The sequence below is a fragment of the Apium graveolens genome, chromosome 9 (genome assembly GCF_009905375.1).
Source record: "Apium graveolens cultivar Ventura chromosome 9, ASM990537v1, whole genome shotgun sequence".
In the NCBI taxonomy this organism is placed as follows: domain Eukaryota; kingdom Viridiplantae; phylum Streptophyta; class Magnoliopsida; order Apiales; family Apiaceae; genus Apium; species Apium graveolens.
This window is the reverse complement of record NC_133655.1, coordinates 256,821,096-256,843,519: the sequence shown is the minus strand read 5'-3', so window position 1 is coordinate 256,843,519 and position 22,424 is coordinate 256,821,096. Positions and strand designations below refer to the sequence as shown.

General features: G+C 33.2%; 1 protein-coding gene across 8 annotated transcripts; it reads left to right on the top strand.

Moving 5' to 3' along the window:
* Positions 1-9,774: 9,774 nt before the first annotated feature.
* Positions 9,775-20,842, top strand: LOC141683907 (FCS-Like Zinc finger 17-like). 8 transcript variants are annotated; one of them, XM_074488713.1, is made up of 7 exons: positions 9,776-9,927; positions 11,354-11,731; positions 17,985-18,084; positions 18,252-18,278; positions 18,348-18,409; positions 19,417-19,727; positions 20,433-20,842. In XM_074488713.1, exons 6-7 carry the CDS (start codon positions 19,420-19,422, stop codon positions 20,569-20,571), a joined length of 447 nt encoding a protein of 148 aa, XP_074344814.1. In that variant the 5' UTR covers positions 9,776-9,927; positions 11,354-11,731; positions 17,985-18,084; positions 18,252-18,278; positions 18,348-18,409; positions 19,417-19,419; the 3' UTR covers positions 20,572-20,842. The 8 variants fall into 8 exon arrangements, with proteins under 8 accessions (XP_074344808.1, XP_074344814.1, XP_074344812.1 ...); XM_074488711.1 differs by having other exon boundaries at positions 19,118-19,727; XM_074488707.1 differs by lacking the exon at positions 18,252-18,278 and having other exon boundaries at positions 9,775-9,927; positions 18,353-18,409.
* Positions 20,843-22,424: the final 1,582 nt, after the last annotated feature.

Below are 22,424 nucleotides of genomic sequence, written 5' to 3'. Positions count from 1 at the left end.
CTTGAAGGACTTTCATTTAACTTCATTATTCTCTAGCTTTTCCCCTTAATACTGCTTCAATCTCATTTGCACACTTGAGCTTGTTTTTCAAGTATGCATTTTCTTGTTTCACAGCTTCAAGCTCTACCATCAATAATTCGGTTTCTTGTTTCTCATTTTCAAGCTTCTCATTTATCTTTATCAGTCTGTTAACCTCTTCATTAGCAGCAACCATACTTGTGTGAATGTGAAACATTTCTGTGCTCATCTTATCAACAGTTTCCTTATATTAATTTATATTTAAATCAATGGTGGTAAGAGTTGGTACCTGTGTTTTTTATGAGGATGACTCTCCTTGCTCCAAAGCCATTAATGCATAATTTCCAACTTCCTCATCTTCATCATTATCAGAGTCATCCCAACTCTTTCCCTCTGCAATATAAGCTTTGATTTACTGTTTCTTCAGAAGAGCTTCATACTTTGCTTCAAGTTCAAGATAAGCATTGTTTTTCTTTGCTTTCTTGGGTTTCCTTCATTCTGTAGTAAAATGGCCTAGCTCACCACAGTTATAGCACCTTATCTTTGAGCTGTCAATAGATCCAGTTTTGTAGCCATTTTTGCTATCGGATGTGTACTTCCCTTTTCCTTTCCAGCTGCTATCTTTGTTGAATGATTGTCCTTTTCCCTTGAAGAATCTTGGCTTCTTTACTCTAATGTTAGAGAACTTTCTTTCCAGATAGGCAATAGATTGATCTAGCTCATCAAGTTCATCCAGGGTGTAGAATCATCTTCTTCCAATTCCAGTATGACTTGTTACTGTGAATCATTGTTTCTTTGCTCACTAGTTGAGACACTTGGAGTCTGGAATCTTGGCTCATCATTAGAGGTCTGGCTTTCATTAACAATAAGAGCACTTGAACCATCTACAACATTCCATTGACCAACTCTTAATGATTTCCTTTGAATCATATTTCCAATTCATATGTTTTTAAGATTCCATATAAAACTTTCAGAGTTAATCTGCTCAAGTCTCTCCCTTCTCTAATTGCTGAAATTTTCTGTTCCAAATGGTCAGGGAGTGTGAGAAAGAACTTCAAGTTCACTTTTTCAGCTTCATAATATTTATCATGCAGCTGCAAGTCATTAATCAGCTTGTTAAACCTTTCAAACACATCAGTAATGCTTTTCTTTGGCTTAGCCATGAAACCCTCATACTGTGAAATCAGTATCCTTCTTTGATTTGACCTAACTTTCTCAGTTCATTCACATAGTATCTCTATCTTTTCCCAGATTTGCTTAGCAGTGTCACAGTTGACAATGTTATTGTACATTACATTGTCAAGTGATTCTATTAACATCAGCTGCAAGCTACTATCTAGGGAAACTTTTTCTTTCTCGGGCTCAGAGTATTCTGAAGGATCTTTTGGAGCATAATGAGCTGGAATGACCATGTCTCCATTTGTAGATTCCTTAACTCTCACCATAGGAGTGAAGGGCCCATTCTTGAAAATATGAAGTTATAGTGGATTGGCCATCCTGACAAACAACAACATTTTCTTCTTCCATAGAGTATAGTTAGTCTTATCAAAAGTAAGTATTTGTTGATACTTATTTTCTGTGTATTCATTCTTCCAAGATCTTGAATTTATTTACTTTCAGATTTTGCTCTGATACCACTTGTTAGGTAATGAATTACACACAAAGGGGGGTGAATGTGTTTTGGTGTTTTTGTGCTTTTCTTGATTTATGTATTGTAGTGAACAAAGTAAATTAAATCTTATAGTGAAATGTGTTGCTATTGAAATTAAACATGTAACAATAATGAACACAAATCTTTCAAAATTTACTTAATTTTATATTAAAATTAAGAATGTCTTGCTACAAAATTTCTAGGCTCTTTGTTAATTAAGAGTTTAGCTTCTTCCTTGAGAGAATACAAAATTTCTGATCTAAATTGTGACATCTAACAAAGCATCCAGTGTTTACTTTATATTACAGTAAACACTGGTTATTACACAGCATGCATTACCATGTACAAAACCCTTTTTTGGATAATCAAATCTTTATATTTCTGGCTTAGTATATCTTTGCTAATCTTGCACGCCTGTGACTTTGTTCTATCACTTAATCTTGGCCTTTGGTCTTGTACTCTTCAAGCTGCTTTTGTAGACTTGTCAATCCAACTTATTAGATTATTTGTTGCTTGATAATCTTGGATATTGGACTGGTCTACACTTTGTACTTTGAGTTTTACCTTGAGATCTCCAGTTTTGTATATAGAGAACTTGACATCTCGATAAGTATATTGGCTTATCGAGATCTCTAATCACTCTACAAATATTTTGACTTGTCGAAGTCTCTGAGTTCTCTATAAGAGAATTTGGCTTGTTGAGATCTCATTTCTTCATATCTTCACTTTGACTTATCGATAACTCTGAGTTCTCTAATGGCAAGTTGACTTATCAATAACTCTGAGTTCTCTAGTGACAAATAGACTTATCGATACCTCAGAGTTCTCTAGTGAAGAAATGACTTGTCGATATCTCCAATCTTTATGTCTTCAATTTAGCTTGTCGATATCTATGAGTTCTCTAGTAGCTTTTCCTGACTTGTCGATAAATCATTCTGGAGTTCTCGAATGACTTCTCTATAATACTTAATCTGTGACTTGTAGAGAACTTGACTTAGAATATTTTTCCCAAAACAGATTTATTCAACTCCAAGCTTCTTCATAATTCTTCTGAGGCATGATCTTCTTGATCTTCTTCCAGATAGAATTCTTAGGCTTGATACTGTTTATAGAAAAAGACTTCAGTCTGCTCTTGAATATTTTTACAGACTTAAGAATTACAATACATAACGCAAATATAGATTATCATATAACTTACTTAGGGTTGTCAATTTCACTTAGTCTTATTATTGTACATGCATGTCTTGCACAACAGTTAATCAATTTTATTTTTTAATAAAGATATATATATATATATATAACTGATTATAGTTACCTTTTTATTTATAGAATATATACAACAATATTTGGGAATGTCTATGCCAACACTAGTAACCAATGTTGTAATAGTCGAGGATAAATATACCAATTACAACATTTATAAACGAAAACACATAGTCTTAATTGTTGCATAAAGCCATTTATAGAGTAGTGGCACCCGACTCCAATTCAATTTTGTGATCAATGGCACGTCTAGGCGGCAAGGATTTAGGCAACTCAGGGGGCATAAGATCATCAAATTCCCTTAGTATCTCGGCGACATGATCCGGAACTTCAACCATTTGATATGGCTTCACTTCAACCAATGCCGCAAGATATGTTACTTTACCTCATTTCAACACAGCTTCCACCTGTAAGGTTGATAATAACCCAATGTTTGCTTTTCCATTATCCCACTTCACTAGAATACCCTTCGCAAAATAAGGCTACTTTTTATCTCCTATAAATATTCCACCATAATGAGGCAACACTGGGATATTCTTTGCCAATAGGAAATCCATTCCTAAAATGTTGTCAAAATCATCAATATTCAAGGGGCATCTCCAACAGCTTGCACTACCCTTCTCCATGGTCTTATCTTTACACTCACACGAGCCACACCTCCAACCCGTTGAGCATTCGCATTCACATCTTTAAATTGGCTTGTACTATGTTGCAACTCAGTGCCCAACAACTTAATAAAAATTTCAACCACAAAGCTATTAGTAGCATATGTGTCTACAAGACCATCACACTCTGATTATTAATGACAACATTCATATACAACAGCCCTTGAGTCTTCACCATTTCCTCTATTTGTAGGGCATTCACCATCCTGATTGGTTTAACCCGCATAGGCGCCTCATTCTGCACTTCATTCTCTTTGTTTTTAATTATGGCATTCAGGTTCTCTTTTCTATGACTTTCTTTCATCAAATGAGGACCCCCATAAATGTAGAAACTCTTGCTCTTTGCCCGTAAACTGACCATTATTCTTGGGTGTGGCTTGGGCGTCACCATCTTTCTTCTTGTCTGTATGTCCTTTACCTTTTCTAACGACACTTTTATTTTTACCAGCATCACTACAAAAATTCCCAACCTTGTAATCAACCATCCCATCAGCGACATCAATTTTAGTAGTCGGATCTTTCACATTCTACCTTCTCAATTATGATTGTGCCCATGGTTTCGGTCCCGACACAAAGTTGAACAATTTGTCCTTATCTGATATATTCTTAATATAGCGAACTGAACTCCTTCATGTAATCACAAACAATACATGTTTGTCTTAGATTTTTCATACTTTCTCTAGCCAACCATGCAACATCATTGGGTAAGAATTGATCCTTCAACTCTTTCTTCAGCATTTCCCAACTATCAATTCGGGGACTCGCTAAATCCCCATCATCATTCGTCTGTGTGTGCCATCATAATTTCACATCCCCAATCAAGTACAAACTTATAACCATTACCTTCTCATTTTCTTCAATGTAGGTAGCCTTAAAATACTAAGTTATATGCCACAAGAAGTTTCATGTTCCTTAGCATTCCAACTACCATCGAACGCCTTTAGTTTAGGAACTTTAAACTTAGAGTGGCCATTATTTTAACCACTCGAGGCGCCGTCATTCACAACCCTCTTCAAGATAGTGATATCATCACTCATCTTCTACATTTGATCTCTAGTTAATTCAGTAGATCGGCGGTTGCTGCGAACCAGTCTGCAAACTTGCCATCACAAACTCTATGAAGAGTCTCAACCATCGCCTTCACTTCGTCCAGACCTTCATGAAGGTTATGAACATGATTATCCAATAATATATCATTTTTCGACAAAGGAACTCCGAAGAATTCCTCAATACTTATCAATCGTTCACCCATACAGTTACTGACAATGATTAAACACATAATACACCAATGCAACTTCGATACCAGTTGTCACAGGCTTATTTTTTTCTTACAATCGCTTGCGCGATCTCAAAAATCAGATGCGCCTCTACCCAAGATAGATGACTTTTATGCAGTCCATGCACATTCCCTACCTTGAGCAGAATTTTCAAACCCGGAGTGATCTCCATAATTACCCAACAAAATGACGCATGCATCGCGCCTTGAAAACTTCAAGTAAACTCAATATGTTCCATTTCACTTAACTAACGATCAACCAACATCCCAAGCCAAAAAGATATCTTCTCGAACCTTCTCTCTATGGCGTTGAACTGATCTCCGTGGGCATTTTTAAATTCACCAAGATCATACTTCAAGGTCCTGCATTTCCTTATCAAATGCATCAGATTTCTGACTATGGACTCGCCAAAAAATATTTGAAACCCAACAAAATTAACTTTGCTCCCACATGATTCTGACATCATATTAAATACCGTACCTCTAATATCATTTAGGGGCAAATATTTTTCAAAATATATTAGAGAGCAATTTCAAAAAAGATAGAGAAAACTACTGGTAAAGTAGCATTGAGAAGTGTATCTACAGTTAGATAATAATTCGAAAGATGGAATATGCTCTTATTCACTTAGTTGAAATAATATATGATCTTAAAACACGTAGCGAAACTTCGACTTTACTCGAAAAGAATGGAATTCTAACTTTTTAGTTTTTGTTTAATACAATTATTCGGCACAATATCTTGTTTGATATAGGTTTTATCATCAAACTTTTACAATCTGAAAACATGGACATTAAAGTTGATCATTTTTTTGCTAGATACTAAAACAAGGTGTCTGATTTTATTCCAGGGGCAATTTTTTTAACGCTGCATAGGGCATCTCTCCGTCTGAAGGTTGGATTTATATCTTTATTGAATGGGGAATGACATGTCCATCCGAAATAAGCATATAATTAAGAATATATCGGTAAAGTCTAATATAATCGTGAAAATTGAAATTGACATCAGAATCTCAAGGAGAAAAAAATATTAAGATTGTGAATTAGATGACGTTGCAACATAAATTAGGTTTAACATTATATTGGTATTCAAAAAAATAGGTTGGACATTTAATAACTTTTATTTACCCGTTCAATTTCTAGTGGATTGGTGGTTTTGGGGGACTGTTAACAATTGGTAACAGACCCATATTAAGTATTGAGGTTCAAAAAATTGAATACATATAAACTGCATGTATATTTATATGTTTTTTATTTTAAAAATTATCAGTATATGTTAAGTAACGAGGTTTAATTAAGTAAATATATATTAGATCAATATATATTGATATTAAGTAGTGAGGTTTTATGAAGTGCCGGAAAAGCCTCTCACCAGACTCCACCTCGCCGCTTCCAATTCATCTTCATCCTCACCACTTTTCTGAGCCGTTCATCTCCGTCTGAATCGACTGAAATATCGTCGCTTTTTCAGCAATTGTGCTGGATTTGGTTCTAATCGTTGGTTGGATTATTTCGATTCAAAAATAGGTAGCAGGTTTATTTATTTTGTTCATTTACCAATGATTTTGGTTTGTAATTGGTGATTTTTCCGATATATGAGTCTGTAGAAGGAGGTGGTGATTATTGATGATTGGTGATGACGTTGTGGTGATTACATTGGTACAGTGGTCGGAGTTGGTGACCGTAGTCAGATTTGGTGGGCATAAACAATATTGAATGTGATTTTTCGTATTATGATGGTGATTTTTCATTTTTTTATTGTGATTTTTTATTTCCTGTTGGTGATTTTTGATTCGACAGTGGTGATTTTATGGTGATCGCTGGAGGTGGTGGCCGCCGAAAATGGTTGTCACCGGTGATGGTCGAAAATGGTGGTCACTCGTGGTCAAAGTTGATACGTGGTTGAATTAAAAGAAGATTGCGAAATATTAATATTTTAAATGAATGACTGGAAATGAATATGATGTATTTAAATGAATGGATATGATGGCAAATGTTCTACGTAGCAAAGTGATTGTAGAGATCAAAACATGAATAGAGTAGACTACCATACGCTCCAAAACAATATAAAAATTAATAATAATTTAATAAATAAATTTTGATATTAAATCAACATTAGTTAAAACATTTTTAATTTAAAGGTCGAATTATTATATATATTTATTTATTTTATGTAATATACAGTGCGGTGTGTTTTGAACCATATTATTATATTATCAAGATGCAATTCGCACGATTTATCAAAAATTCAAACCGCGATAAAACCATGAGAATGGAAAACAACGTTCTGTGGTGCTGATGATTTTTGTGATTTGTGCGGTTTCATAATCACACATAATATATATAAATTTTTGTTTGAGCCTTGTAGGTCAAAACTATATTGGTTTAAATAAATTAATATGGAGATTTAATTTATTTTAACCCTGAACCATAATATATATTAATTTTATTTTAGACCTATAGGCCCATTATATTGATCAATAGATTATCTTTGATTTGACTTTAATAAAATAGTATACATGGATAAAGAATAACTAAAAAAGGTTCTTTAAGTAAAAAAAATATAGAGTAATTAATTAAAAAAATTAAGTACCAATAAACAAAATCGTCTTAGATCGACTTTGTGTAATTGAATTGATGTATTCACCGTCCAACCTTTATTCTTGAGTTAATGTTATTCGAACAATGCTTTATGAACAATGTAAATGTTTTAATATAGTGTCCGAAAAATGCTATAAAAATAATGCATCATGTATTTATATATTATTATTATTATAGAAACATTAAAAATGTAATCATTACAAAAGTCTAACTAATTTTACAAAATGCTACTCAAAATAATAGAATGGACCGCATAATATATGCATGGGCATGGTAGTTAGATACGGTTTTTCGTGCAAATCGCACCGCAACTATTTAAGTGCGTACCAATAAAATATTGGTTCCGTTCAATCTAAAAGACACGGTTTTAATTTTAATGGCGCGGTTTCGATATTAAAACCAATATATAATTTTTTATATATATACTTTTTTATTGGCATTCAAGTAATAATAAAACACAATGTGAATAAGGATTGGATATGGTTTCTCAAAATAAGGTAGAAGAGGGGATAACTGGTTAGTCTCTTCGGTTCCTGAGTTTAAATTTGGAAAGAAAGGAAAAAATTTATGTTATTTATTTTTTGTAACGTATTTCTGATATTTTTGAAAGAAAGAAAATAATAAAAAAAGAGATTATATATGAATTAATTTCACTCCAAAATTTTATTTCCTAAAGTGAGATTTGAGAGAGAAAGATTAATTACAACAATTATTATATTAAATATTTCAACAACTTTTTACTCTTTATTCCTTTCTTCAAAAACTAGGGAATATAATAAAGAAATTTGTGTATCAAATATTTTCTTGAAAAATTGTAAGTACTTTTAATAATAAAAAATAACTTAAGAGTCATTGATAAAGATGATGTTGGAGATGGTGAACAATTTTTATATGTTAAATTATTCGGAAGCAATTATTTATATAATTTTTAGCAAAAGTTGTTAAAGTTTATTAAAGTTGCTCTAAACCACTAATAATTTGATTTCACGCTTTATTTTTAAGTAGTAATCATCTCTTTTGAGATATGTCCTAACATATATATTTAAAAATTATATGAATCCACTAATATCATGTACCCACTATCTTTCTCCCTCTGGCATTTATACTTTATTTTAATTAGGTGAAAATATTTTTAGTAATATAATATCAAATAGAATTGATGATAAAACATTATTAGAGACAATATTACTTATACATGTCATCAACTACTAAAAGCTTGTATATAACGAATAAATTAAGATTATGTTGGACTTACTCTAAATATTTGAATTTTTTTATTTATATTGTAGTAAACTCGCAGCCGGTACCCTTCGAGTATGTAGGGAATAAATCTCATACACTTACGTAATAGCCTGCAAACCACTTTAAATTATTATTTAATTTAAATATTAGATATTTTTATAATAAATTTGAACAAAAATATTTATTATAACTTTTTTGTTATTAAATAGTAAAAGAATATACCAAAATAAAAATTCACAAATACTACAAAATCAAACCGAACATCGTTGGTATAGTTTTGATTTTTAACTACGGTTTCGGTTTGAGATGGTGTGATTTTAGTATTACAATCAAATTAAATAAAATTACACATTAACTAGCGACATATATTAAAGATTAAAAATTTCTATGACATTGTAAATTAAATAAATTACATACACCTTACATTTAACTAAAAACACATAACAATAATTATTTTAACATGTGCAACTATTTGTTGCAATAGTACCAAGAAAAGCCAGGAGAATAGTTTTGCAAGATGATAAATGATAAAAGGAAGTAAAGGAAGTAAAGAAACTTAAGATTCTAACACAATTCCGGCAGGAGCACCAGCACCCGCCTCTTCAGTTATGATCAACCAGTTTGGTCAGATACAGAAAATCTATAAATGTAAATTAAAATTATTATTACATATGATATATATTATATATATTATAAATAATATAATTAATTAATTAATTTATATTCGGTTTAAAAAAAATTAAAACCAAACGGCAACTATATTATTGGTTCGATTTTATTCGATTTGATTATTAATTGGTTCGATTTTTAATAATTCGATTTTGACCTAATTTTTACGATTTTGATTTTACTTTCGGTTTTTGGTTTGATTTTACTAATTCCTATCACATAAACTATCTATTTACGTTCATTGTAGTCACTTTGTAGATAAAATATTGGTGAATCCCATTATTTTACTCATTTCTACTATTTTATCATTTTTTTAATTTCCGTGAACAATTCAAATTCAAATATATATGAAAGAGAAGAAAAATACTGACTCAGGTAGGAGTAAATAAGAAAAATCACAAAAAAGACTCGGTTGTAAATTAATTTTTAACTTGCAATCAGCCAAACATGTCCTAAGGCTCACTGGTCACTAGTATTGGCCCGATGAACTCGGCGACTTGTCGCCGCCGATCAATTCTCCTCCTCCGACGTTTCATATATAGGTAACAAGTGTTTTTAAAGTTCCTATTTTGGTTAATTATATCTTAATGGCAATAAGTTTGTTTATTAAAATATATGATTATGCTTATTCTGGTATTGTAACATATATACTTCGATCAAACATTTCACTGTATAAGTTATGCTTGCTGATTTCGAGCCGGTCTTCGAAAATTGGATTATAATGAATTAGAGTGTTAGCTTCCCGATATTATTTAGACAGTAATGCTGTATTGAATTAGAATGCCGAGCAATTATTTTAAACATACATTGTTTTAGGGGATGAGGATGAACTTTACGCAACTATGAGTTTGTGGCATGTACCACACGTGTTCGTTTTATTAAAATCTTGGGTTAGTTATCAGATGAGTCACTTAGTACGTTCTAATATATTTTATAAAAATCTTGGGTTAGTTATCAGATGAGTCACTTAGTACGTTCTAATATATCAAATGAGTCTCTGCAAAATTTTTGGTCTCATTCAAGTCACTCAAGCAAAAATGTGTATCATGCCGTTAAATTTTTCGAAAGTTAACGCTATAATAAACATTTTTTGTTAAGGTGGTTGACGTGTTATCTACGTGGATGTGTCATAGTTCTTGACCCCATGTTGTTGCAGCTATATCGGGTATAGTCATTAAAATAAACATTTTTGGGGTATGAATAACCCTAAAAAACCGACTAAAAATCATATATACATGCGGTATATTCTGAAATGGAGTCCAATAAGGCACAATTAGCCATCAGAATGTCACTTTATCTTTTTCCGTCAATGTTTTATAAATTATTTAACCGAATCAAACATGTCATCTAATGAGTGATTTAAATGAGATCAAAAATTTTGCGGTGACTCATTTGATATCGTCAAGGGACTTTATGTCGAGTTTGTTATTTTAAATGCTTCGATGATGTCAAGGATGCTTCTGATGTCTTGCAATTTATTCAATAAGTGTAATTTACCTTCTTTGGAGAAATTATGCATTTTTGGTAGCTTCCGAACTCGAGGACATTTTTTTGTTTTTTTTGACAGGGGAGGTATTTAAGATTTTATTATTAGATAATTTATTGTGTTAGTAAAAGGATGTACAGAAGATCAGGATTATACCCAAGTTTCGCTAAGTTAAGACCCTGATATAAATAATAATCTACTAGAGAGGAGTAGCTAACCTACAAACATGCTGCCTAGAGAAAGGTAACTAACCAATTACTAGAATAATTAGATGGCCAACAGAAGTTGTTATTTTCAACTGATTACAGCAACCATGGAAGAATTTGTGCTTGCTTATGGAACCAAGTAGAAGAATGCATCTTGCGTTTGATAGTTGCATAATCTGGTAGCATGAGTATCATGAGTAATGTATTTGATGTAAGAATAAGATCTCTCTGGTTCCTTTTCTTCCATATGTAATAAGCATAAATTTACGGGCACAGGAATGAAAGAACATCTTTCTGGGTTTAGAATAATTGGAGTGCAGATGCTATGAAGTCAAATCGGCCAGAGATAGAAATGTAAAATGTTCCTAGAATTGCAGCATTGTTCCTTGATTTGCTTAAGATTGCGGGAAGAAAATCAGTGCTGCTGGCGGAAGAAGAATCCGACACCTGATGTACATAGGTAGCACTGATGTGTGGAGTTTGTAAGAAATGTTAAAATGGCTGTCTAGAGTTGGGAGTTTTGATGACAAATGATCTACATTAGAAATGCTGCTTGTGCCAAACAATCAAGTGCGAGGGACTGGATTCGCTTTAAATCTTACAGAGTGCCAAATAAATTAGCTTCGGTTCTGTCCTCTGCACCTATACAACCAGGTATATTTTCTTTTTGTTTATACATATAATAATAATGCTGTTAATTGAATTTAAAAAATTTGTGTTTTAATGCATCACCAACTTTCATCACAAAACTAAACCTGATTGCCCCGTTATGCCTTTAAAGTTTGAAGTAACTAGTAATTCAGGACCTGTATTTTACCTGGAAATGAGAAGCTTGAACAGACAAAAGTTGATTTTAGCTATCCTAGAACCTGTGAAAGGTCAAACCGTCGCATTATGCTGGTATAGTAGGATCTCAAAGGACGTCCCTTTTCTTGTTTTATATATGCTTTCTTTGTCCTTCACTTCCACTAATCTCATATTTGTTTCTTTAGGTGTTGCCCTTTCTATAATCCAGTGTCCCTTTTTTTTCTGATTCTGTGTCCGTGTGTCAGGAGAGTACAGTATTAGTAGTAATATCAGTATAAGTAGTATATAAGGGCACTATAGTCTTTTTCTGTTTTAGTAAGAGTATTAGTATAGATAGATCAGGAGTTTGTATTGTTCAGTTTGTTGAAATAATTATTCAGAAAATGGAAATCACTTTTCCACCAATCTCTTTTTCTCTCTAGAATTCTGTTATTCTCTTTCTCTAAATGTTCTTATCCTCTCTCTAGGGTTACCTTCTCTCTCTAAAACTAAAACGATCAATTCTACTCTGATTCTTCTACATTTCTTGCCTAAATTCTATGTTTCTTCACTTGTTTGCTGTTCTACACTCTCAAATATACAGAAAAACACAAAAACATAAAAAAACTAGAAAATTACCTTGTGAAGGCATGACACCGTGCTCGTGCGCTCATCTACATACACAAATTGTGTATGATGTACTAAGAGAATGCTATTATATACTGTGATTTTGGTAGGTACAAGGTCTTTGTGGTGCATAGTGCATACTGTTAGTGAAGCTAGAATATGCAGTGCCATTTACTTCATCACCAACAAGTTCTTTATTATTTTTCAAGAATACTATATAAGTTACTGGACTGATGGTTGTTATGTAGATTTAAAATAAATAATGATGATGAAACTGATTTTTATTTACGTTATTAAGATTTACATCTCAAAATTATTAATTACAATTGTTTGTTATTATACATATACATGTATACTTTTTAAATTTGTCATGCTTAATTTGAACGATTAAGTTTATGTTTGTCAATTCGGATTGAATTGCCTCCATCTGAGAGGTTCTCTCATTATATAAAGATATCATATACATACAAGAGGTATACAAGCCTGAATATCAGGGATTACAATCACTAATATCTAGGTTGATTTCTAGTAATCAAAAGATACAATCATATATACAACTATGCTATTAATGACTATATATTTACAGGAGTGCATGATATATGCCTTGTCCTTTGCTGCTATGATTTAAGCCTTAATATAAGTTGTCATCCCCCTCAAATTGATGTTGGTCTGTCACGAAGCATCAATTTGCCAACTAGGAACTTATGATGTTGGTGTGACGTAGCTTTAGTATAAACATCATATACTTAAGCGTAGTGGAAACATGAGGAAGAGATATTGTGCGATTGTCAAAGGCTTCACGAATGAAATGACAGTCGACCTCGATATGCTTTGTACGCTCACGATAAACTAGATTTGCAGCAATCTGAATCGCACTAGTGTTATCAGCATAAAGCGGAGTGGGGTTAGATTGACTGAAACCAAGTTTAGCTAGGAGGCCACGAAGCCAAATAATCTCTGAACAAGCAGCAGACATAGCACGATATTCTGATTCAGTAGAAGATTTTGAAACACGAGCTTGCTTTTTACTCTTTCAAGAAATCAAGGAGTTGCCAAGAAACATGCACCAGCCTGTTACAGATTTCGAGTGTCAGGATTTTCGAGTGTCAGGACAACTAGCCCAATCACCGGCACTATATGCAACAAAATTACGAGGATTACCAGCTGAAAAAAATAATCCATTTAATAGAGTAGACCTATTTACAACCAATGGTTTTAGCATTAGATGGACGAGGAACAATATCCCATGTGTGGTTATCCTCAAGAGCTCGAAGTTCTTCTTTCATAGCATTACACCAACAATCATGTATAATAGCTTCTGAATAACATGTAGGAATAGGAATATCAGCCAAAGTAGTATGCGTTGATTTATGAGAAAATCCATATCGTTCAGGTGGACAGGTGGCTCTAGAAGAGTGTCGCAGACTGTGTGGGGGCTTATATGCAGTGGATGAAGAAGTTTGAATAGGATCAGATGTTGGATCAAGCTGTCGAGGTACCATAGTTGGACGACGTCGAGTATATACAATTCCCGACTTGAATTTCTCAGAAGAAGTATTAGGTATTTCATGAAAATGAGGAAGAAAGAGTAGCTCTGGCGGTGTTGTGGAAACTACTGAAGACTCAAGTTGAGTAGAAATGAAATATTGATTTTCAAAGAAAACAACATTATGAGAAATGCAAAATCTTTTAGAACAAGGATTATTGCAAACATAACCTTATGTGAGAGGGAGACATTATAACCCATAAAAGCACATTTAACAGATTGAGCAGAAAGTTTATGAATGACGTTCATGTGGTGATAGATGAACAAAGCAAACACATTCAAAAGTATGCATAATAAGATAGTGGGGATGCTCATGATAAAGACGATAATAAGGAGAATCCCATTTGTGAGGGCAACAGATCAATTAGATAAACAGTTGTGCTTAAGGCTTCTACCCAAAATTTGGAAGGAACAAAAGATTCAAGTAATAATGTATGAACAACATCTTATAGATGGAGATTCTTACGCTCAGCAACCCCATTTTATTGAGGCGTATTAGGAAAAGAATGTTGGGAAGCAATTCCATTTTGTTGTAGAAAATCATGAAATGCATGAGAAATGTATTCCCCACCCGAATTAGATCTGAGCACTTTCATTTTGCCTGAAAATTGATTTTTGATGTAAGCTACAAAGGTTTTAAACACAGTAAATACCTCAGATTTTGAATAAAGAAAATAAACCCAAGCAGACTTGTTGTAGTCATCAATAGATATGACAAAACACTTAAAATGTGCATGAGGTACGATAGGACTAATACCCGATGCATCACTATGAATAACATCAAAACACTTTGTTGCACGACTACCATGAGAAGGAAAAGGCAGCGACTTGCTAAACAATCAAAGGAAAGATTTATTTTATTGCCCAATGATCCAGAATTTATTATATGAGATAAAACAACATTATTAGGATGGCCTAAACGTTTATGCCATACTTCACCCTTGTGGTTTACATCAATACTAGCCAAGGAAACAAAATTAGGAATAGGAAAATGCAAAGGAAATAGACGTCCAACTTTAAGCCCATTCGCTAGTATCATTCCCGATACCTGATCCTGCACAACACAACCATCATGGGAAAATCAAACATTACAATTAGTATCAACCAATTGTCCTACTGAAATAAGATTGGCAGTAGCTCAGAAGGCACAAGAACATCTTTAATTGAGGAATTAATGTCCCCGATATCATGAATGGTAACTTATTACCGTTAGCAACCTCAATGTCTCCTTCATATTTTTTAAACATTGCTAAGGGTGCTACATGAATTTGTCATATGATTGGATGTGCCAGAATCAACAAGCCATGATAAGGAGGGAAGAGTGTGCTTACCTTGAAGCCATAATGTTGAAAAAGCTCTAATAATCATTTGTTAATCATTTGCTGAACGATTTCTGGTGTAACCGCTGGTTTACCATCTGATGAACCACAGCAGCGTGATTAGCAGCCTGATTAGCAGCATCAACCTGCTTAACTTGGCGATGCGGAGGTCGGATTGGACATTCCTTGATAATATGTCCTAGCTTCTTACAATATGTGCAGGAGTTCTTTGCACAATCAACAGTGATATGTCAATATTCCTTGCAGCTATAGCATTGAACTTGTCTCAAGTTCTGTCTTTGCTTTTACCATAATTTGTCGCATAAGCAACTGCAGTCTCATGGACCTTGTGTTGGTGAAAAATAACTTGTGGTAAGACGTTGCTCTTCTCGCAACAATTCCTTAAAACAAACATCCAAGGAGGTGGATTACGATTCATCAGATTTGAGTGGACTGCCTCGTGCTCAGGACGCAATTTCATGAAAAAATGATCTCAATACTCTGCTCATGGGCTTTTTGAACAGTAGCCAACGATTCTTTCGGCACTTCAGCATAAATTATGTCAGCATATTCTGCCCATAGTTCTGAAATCCAGAAAAAAAATCCTGAACTGAAAGATCACCTTGAGAATACTTGGCATTCTCATATTCCAACTGAAAGCGTTTGGTTGAATTGTCTTGATTATAAATATTCTTTAAATACTCCCACGTGTATTTAGATGTCTTATATGGCTTCAAACCAGGAACAAGCATTTAATCAACTGATCCCAAAATCCAAGTCATGACTCTAGCATCCTTTATCAGCCACTTAGCCAAACTAGCAGCTTCAGTAGGAGCTGCATCGCTACCATCAACATGGCCCCAAAGCTCCTGTGACAAATAACCGAAACCGAAACTCCCAGAGTAATTCTTACCCGTGAAACGTACACAAAGATTCTCCAAGTTGCAACTGGACATGATATCCAAAAAAATCAAACTAAAAAAACAATACTTAGAAAAATCCTCAAGACCGAGATTTAGACAAAAAAAAATAACTCTCAAAGTTCAAAATTTAGGCTCTGATACCATGTTAAGTAACCAGTTCGTCTACAACCTTAAAGTGTCAAACAAGATCTTATATACTTTAACACTCCCCCTCAATCGTACGATACATTGCGCTACGATTGACAATAACCCAAGTCCCTCCCTAAACTGAGCTCTAATACCATATCAATTCGGATTGAATTGCCTCCATCTGAGAGGTTCTCTCATTATATAAAGATATCATATACATACAAGAGGTATACAAGGCTGAATTTCAGGGATTACAATCACTAATATCTAGGCTGGTTTTTAGTAATCAGAAGATACAATCATATAAACAACTACTATGCTATTAATGACTATATATTTACAGGAGTGCATGATATATGCCTTGTCCTTTGCTGTTATGATTGAAGCTTAACATAAGTTGTCAGTGCTTTGTATTGTTTTTATACAATAAATCGTGTTCTGTGAGTTTTTCAGCATTTTTTTTCATGTTTGATTTAGCAAGCTTGTGTAATTTAAATAGGTATAGTTAATTGGTCTTTAATCATACTCTTTACAATTTAGGACGCGTTATTACAAATAATCACAGTCAGATTTCCTAGAAAAGAAATTCGTTTATTTAGTTTTATTGAGTTTTCATTGTCATCAGCTGTTGCCATGAAGCTCAGAAATAAAATCTGGTTAATGCACCTCTTTAATGATCTCTTCAGCCCTTCTTTTTATTTCTTGTAACGTATACTGTTTGCTTCTGAAGTTCCTTTTTTTCCACCTCTTACTATTGTTTAATTTAATTGCAATGTATGTTGACAAGTCCATGCGCTTTATGTTTGATTTAAAAAGTGTGCGAGTTTAACAAAGATAAAGTTAATTGGTTTAACATCCATGTTTGTGTAGTTTTTAAGATATCATTTGTGGAATATATTCAAGTTAGGATGATACTCGAGGTTTAATCTAATGTTATTTTTTTATCATTCCAGCTGGTTTTAAAATATTGGAAATAGAATCAGATAAGTGATCAATGCGATTTTTTATTGTTCTTTTAAACTCCTTTAGTTTCTTAGTTGCAAGTTTTCTGCATCTTGGTATCATTTATATAATTAAATAAACATTATTAGTTGACAAGTCTGTGTGCACTATGTTCTGATAGATGATTGTATATTACAATACATTTCCAGTCAGAACAAATTTCTGATGATTTTCCCAATTACCCGTGGATTAATTAATTCGCCATGCTAGTCAGTTAACCATACTCCGTAGATTAGCAATTGACCATTTGCAAGTCCTCACTCGTTGATCTACCAAACAATAATCTCTGCATTATGTTTACAGCTTAGGAGTAACTATCTCCTTTCGAACTATGTCATTCCCATGTGTGACACAAGCATATCGTGTAACTTTGTAAGCTTTATTAAGTACTTATAGGAGAGATGAAGGGTCATGCAGGGGGCACCTTATGCATTATGCTGTACCAGTAGCATCAGGTCAAAAGTGCTAGTTGATATAAACCTTAACAACGGTGTGATTTGTGCTTTTATACATTTTTTTTGGTCGTCTTTAGCGTACCTTAGATTCAGTTGGTGTCTTTTTCTTTGTATTTGCAGTATGATTGGATGCCATTACATTTAGCCATGCCAGAAGAGATATTGCGAGGCATTTATCAATAAAGGTTGCTGACAGCCTGACAAGACCTGAATGAACAAGGTAATAGTGTGTATATCTAGGTTCAGTGTATTCAGCTTGGAGCAAGTAGTTATGTGTTCTTTAGCTATATTTCACTTCTTATTCTTCGTGGGGTTAAATTAAAAATATTACATGTTTCCTTCATGAAATACTACTCTGTCTTTCACTTCCATACATCTTCAATGCAGCCCTGGGCCAGAGACTGGAGCTATTAGGTAATTGTGAATGCTTAGGATTTCTATCAGTGAAGGTTGGTTTTTGTTTAATTTTCCATTTTTGGACAGGGCAGCAGGACTCTGATATATCATGGGCGCTGGATGGAGAGAAAGGCTATGCTGGAATCAATGTAACATTTTCTTTTTTCTTTTTTTTTATGGAGTATTTGTTACCATATAACTCTACTAAAAAGATTATACATAACTTTAGTCCTATAATTATATCCAATTAATAGATTGTCATTACAATGAAAGATTTTGCACCAAAACATATAAACTTTTGTAGAATTTTTTTTATGAGTATTTGACAGTATAACTACATCAAGTGCTGAAGGTCAAGGTGTGTTATGTCTTTTTCAATTACCTTTTCTGTTTAATGTTAGTTTCTTCACTTTCTTGCTTCTTCTTAAACATTTGAGAAATTTATACTGTAATTTATTTATTTTGTAAAAGTTTAAACATATATATAGGAAATTAGTTCCGTGAGGAGGATATACCTTGCGCTCATTCGTATATCACATTTTAATTATTCTCTTGCATATTTTTAAAATGACAATCTATTGTATTTGTACTACCATTTATTGACATGTTATTTGTGTACAGCAGTTTCTATTGAGTCATTTGCCTAGTTTATTTTACTAAAGCAAAGACAGTAGAATGGGTATTCTACATTGCGGCACTCCTGTTGTCAGTTGGAAAAACCTTGAGATTTGTTGTGTATCTTGTTGGCCGTAGCATAGCCTTAGTATATAGTTTTACTGCAGCTGCTTGAATTTTTTATAAGACATAGACATCAAACGTATCCAATTTTGGTAGTGATATGTGGAATTTTAATGCAGTCAAGTAAAATCGGTTTACAGATCTAATATGGATGAGAAATCAAACTGAACTGGGGAGAATACATGTATGGATTACGAGACTATTAATGACATTCCATGAATGGGACCGCAAAACTAGCGCTTTCTTTATCAGTCTCTTACGTGCCGCAAGTGTTTTCTTTATCGCTCTTACGCGTGTCCTCTTTACTATTATAAGACTATTTCACTCCTTCACTACTCTCGTTGTCCTCCTCTATATATCAATTTCCTATCTCAATTCCATTCTTAATCTAAGTTGGTAGTTATCAAACTTTGACAAGGCAATGTCGGTGAAACGATCAAGACTCGGCGAGTCATCAAACTTCATTGAGAAAGACCTCCTCAACCACATGTCCTTTACAGTTGAGTCTGCAAGGGGGAAGGGTATTGCAGCTCCTTCATCGGGTGAAAGGAAGCCGCCCAAGTGCTTTAGACCATCAGTAGATGAAGGTAATAAAGAACAATTAAGGCAGAACGTGATTCTGAAGTCTCCATCTCAGGCGAGTAAATCTGGTGGCCTTGGAGACTTTCTTAAGTATTGCAACTTCTGTAGCAAAACGATCCCAGAGAATAAAGATGTGTTCATGTACAGGTAACCTTTCATCAATTATTTTTTTTATTATACCACTAACTTCTTTTTGTTGAGGAACACTAACCTTTACTTGGCAAACAAAAATTAAGTTTCTTTCATTCTGATTTTTTGTTCTTTCTTCTGCAATTTACCTGTGTTTAACTTTCTAATTTTTTTGCTGACAGTGCACCTTTTAAGATTTTTTGGAGTAATTTTGCTTTTACAAATTAATTAAATTGTTCCATCAGAATATGTATGTGGTAAATTGTTTTGTGAAATATTCATCCAAAATTTTGCAGTGCAACTCTGTTCTGTGATTTATTTAAAAAGGTCTTGCAACATAGGTTAGTGGCTAAATAACATCTGATTGTGGTAAGGCATCAGTTGTTTCAAAGTTCAATTGGATTTTGATTTTGTAATATATGTTATGTTATTTATGCTAGATTAGCATCTGAAATTTAAAATTTGGAACACTTAGTTGAAGTTCCCAGACCCCAGTTTTATCTTATCTACCTAGTGTTTTAATAAAAAGACTGCATCTACTCTTATTTATATCTAGAATGTAATTCTTAGGTGTGGTTTTCTGTTCACTTCAGTGCAAAATTTATATTAGACCACACAAGTTCTCCTTGATCGCTTGTAAAGCTTGATATATATTGTTATTACAATGGTGGTCCATACAATTATCATGAATTGACTTCTTTATTTGTTTCTTTGATGCTGCAGGGATTACTGTGCATATTGTTCTGAACAGTGCCGCGATTTTCAAATTGAGATCGATGAGATGTTTCAGAAGCAACTTGAAGATTCAAGAGCTGCGGTTCAGGATCAAGAAGTGAAAAATGTGACGAAGCGTTTCTTCTAAATCAGTAAGCAGAAACGAATATGGTCCAGGTTATGAGTGCTTCATGTTCCAGTTAGTGCTGGCGTATAGCGTGAAGGATATTTGTCAATGGCCTGCATGCTAGTAACTGATGTCTAGTTTTACTCTGTTTGTTGTTGTTATTAAGTTCCGTTGGACAAACTATTACTATGTTTGTAATTCTGTGGGTGTATTTCAGACTCTGTCGGTATTGTATTAATATATGAAGGTATTGTAAAAATATATGAAGTTACAAAAGTTATGTTGTTTAATACATCTACTGTATGCACGAAGCTGAATATGGTGTTTGAGCCATCCATCAGATTAGACTTAAAAATCACGTAGAAGTCGGTTCCAAACAGAAGGAAGAGGAGAACTAACACAATATCTCATGATCAGTATTTTAGTTTATATCTGATTCCGTTTTCATTTACACTACATTACTCCTTCCAAGCGGTGACTGAGCTGTGAATGACACAAGTTTATAAGGAGCATTTATGCTTCCTTTAACTCTAGCCTAATCTCTACACACCCTATGACTTATACACACACCTCCTATAGATATGTTTTGCATGCAAAATATGATGTGTAGTGTAGATATCTAATAACCTCTACCTGCCTCTCAGCTTTCATATTTGCATGTTTGTACATCACCTTCCTTCCTCGTATGTTGACTTGTACACTATCTCTATATCCCCCTTCTTTAAAATAAATAAATTATACTACTAAAATAAAGCTAGAATCTGATGAAGAGTTTAAGTATCGTCGTTGAGTTCAATTCTCGCTAATGTGATGAAGAGTTCATGTATCGTTGTTGAGTTGAATTCTCGCTTGTCCCCTAAATTTATTAGAACATATACTCATTTGTAAGGTTTATTCTTGTTTATTCTAAAAATTTATTGAAACATATACTTATTTACACGTGATGGTATGAAATAAAGAGATAAGGCCGAGAAACTTTTTCTTTGTTAAGTATAAGGCCAAGACGCTCTTTGTGGTACATATGATATTACTAAAAGACAATGTTTATTTTAAAATTTTGGAAATATATAAATTTTACGGATGGTAGCTAGCTAAAAATAGTTAATTTAGCATGTGTTAGGTAATATATTAGCTAAGATTTTGAAGTTTTTCGCATGAGAGGAAGGGGGAAGCTTTACAATGATGGATTATTATTCATAAACTAGCTCGATAGTCGGTGTGACCCATGGGCATGTTCTTTTCTGAAATATTTTAAAATTTGTATACATCATTGTTAAATAAATACTTCTTTTGTCTCATTTAATTCACTACATAATTTTTTTCAACACTCTATACGTATTTTAAGGTGAATATAAAGTATCTTTTTATAATTTATTTTTAAAATTTTCTTTTTGTGTATTAAACTTTAAACATTAATTTTTTTTCAAAAAATAAATTTAAAAAATTTATATAACTACATTTTTTAGGAGCGTTAAAATGCGTGTTGAACTCCCTGTCCCCTTATACGGCAAACCCAATGGGACAGAGGGAGTATATAACATGTTGTGACTTATGAGAATTTAGTTTTGTGTGTGCAGTGACCTCTATTTTAAATTTGAGTTTCTCCGATTTGTATATTCATCCCGTGCCAATTACAAAAAATTTATAAACTGACGTATGGACCGTTTTCGTATTACATTGTATATGTTATATTGTGAGATTATCTTTTTTTTTTAAAAAAAAATGGATCGAATAACAGATATATAATATTCGTAAAATATGTATTTTGAAGTGTTTTAAATTTTGGAATTCTACAATTGGTGCCATCTAGACATTCATAATTCTTTGACAATATCATGTTAATCAAATAAGAAAAAAAATTAGTTCATTTGCTT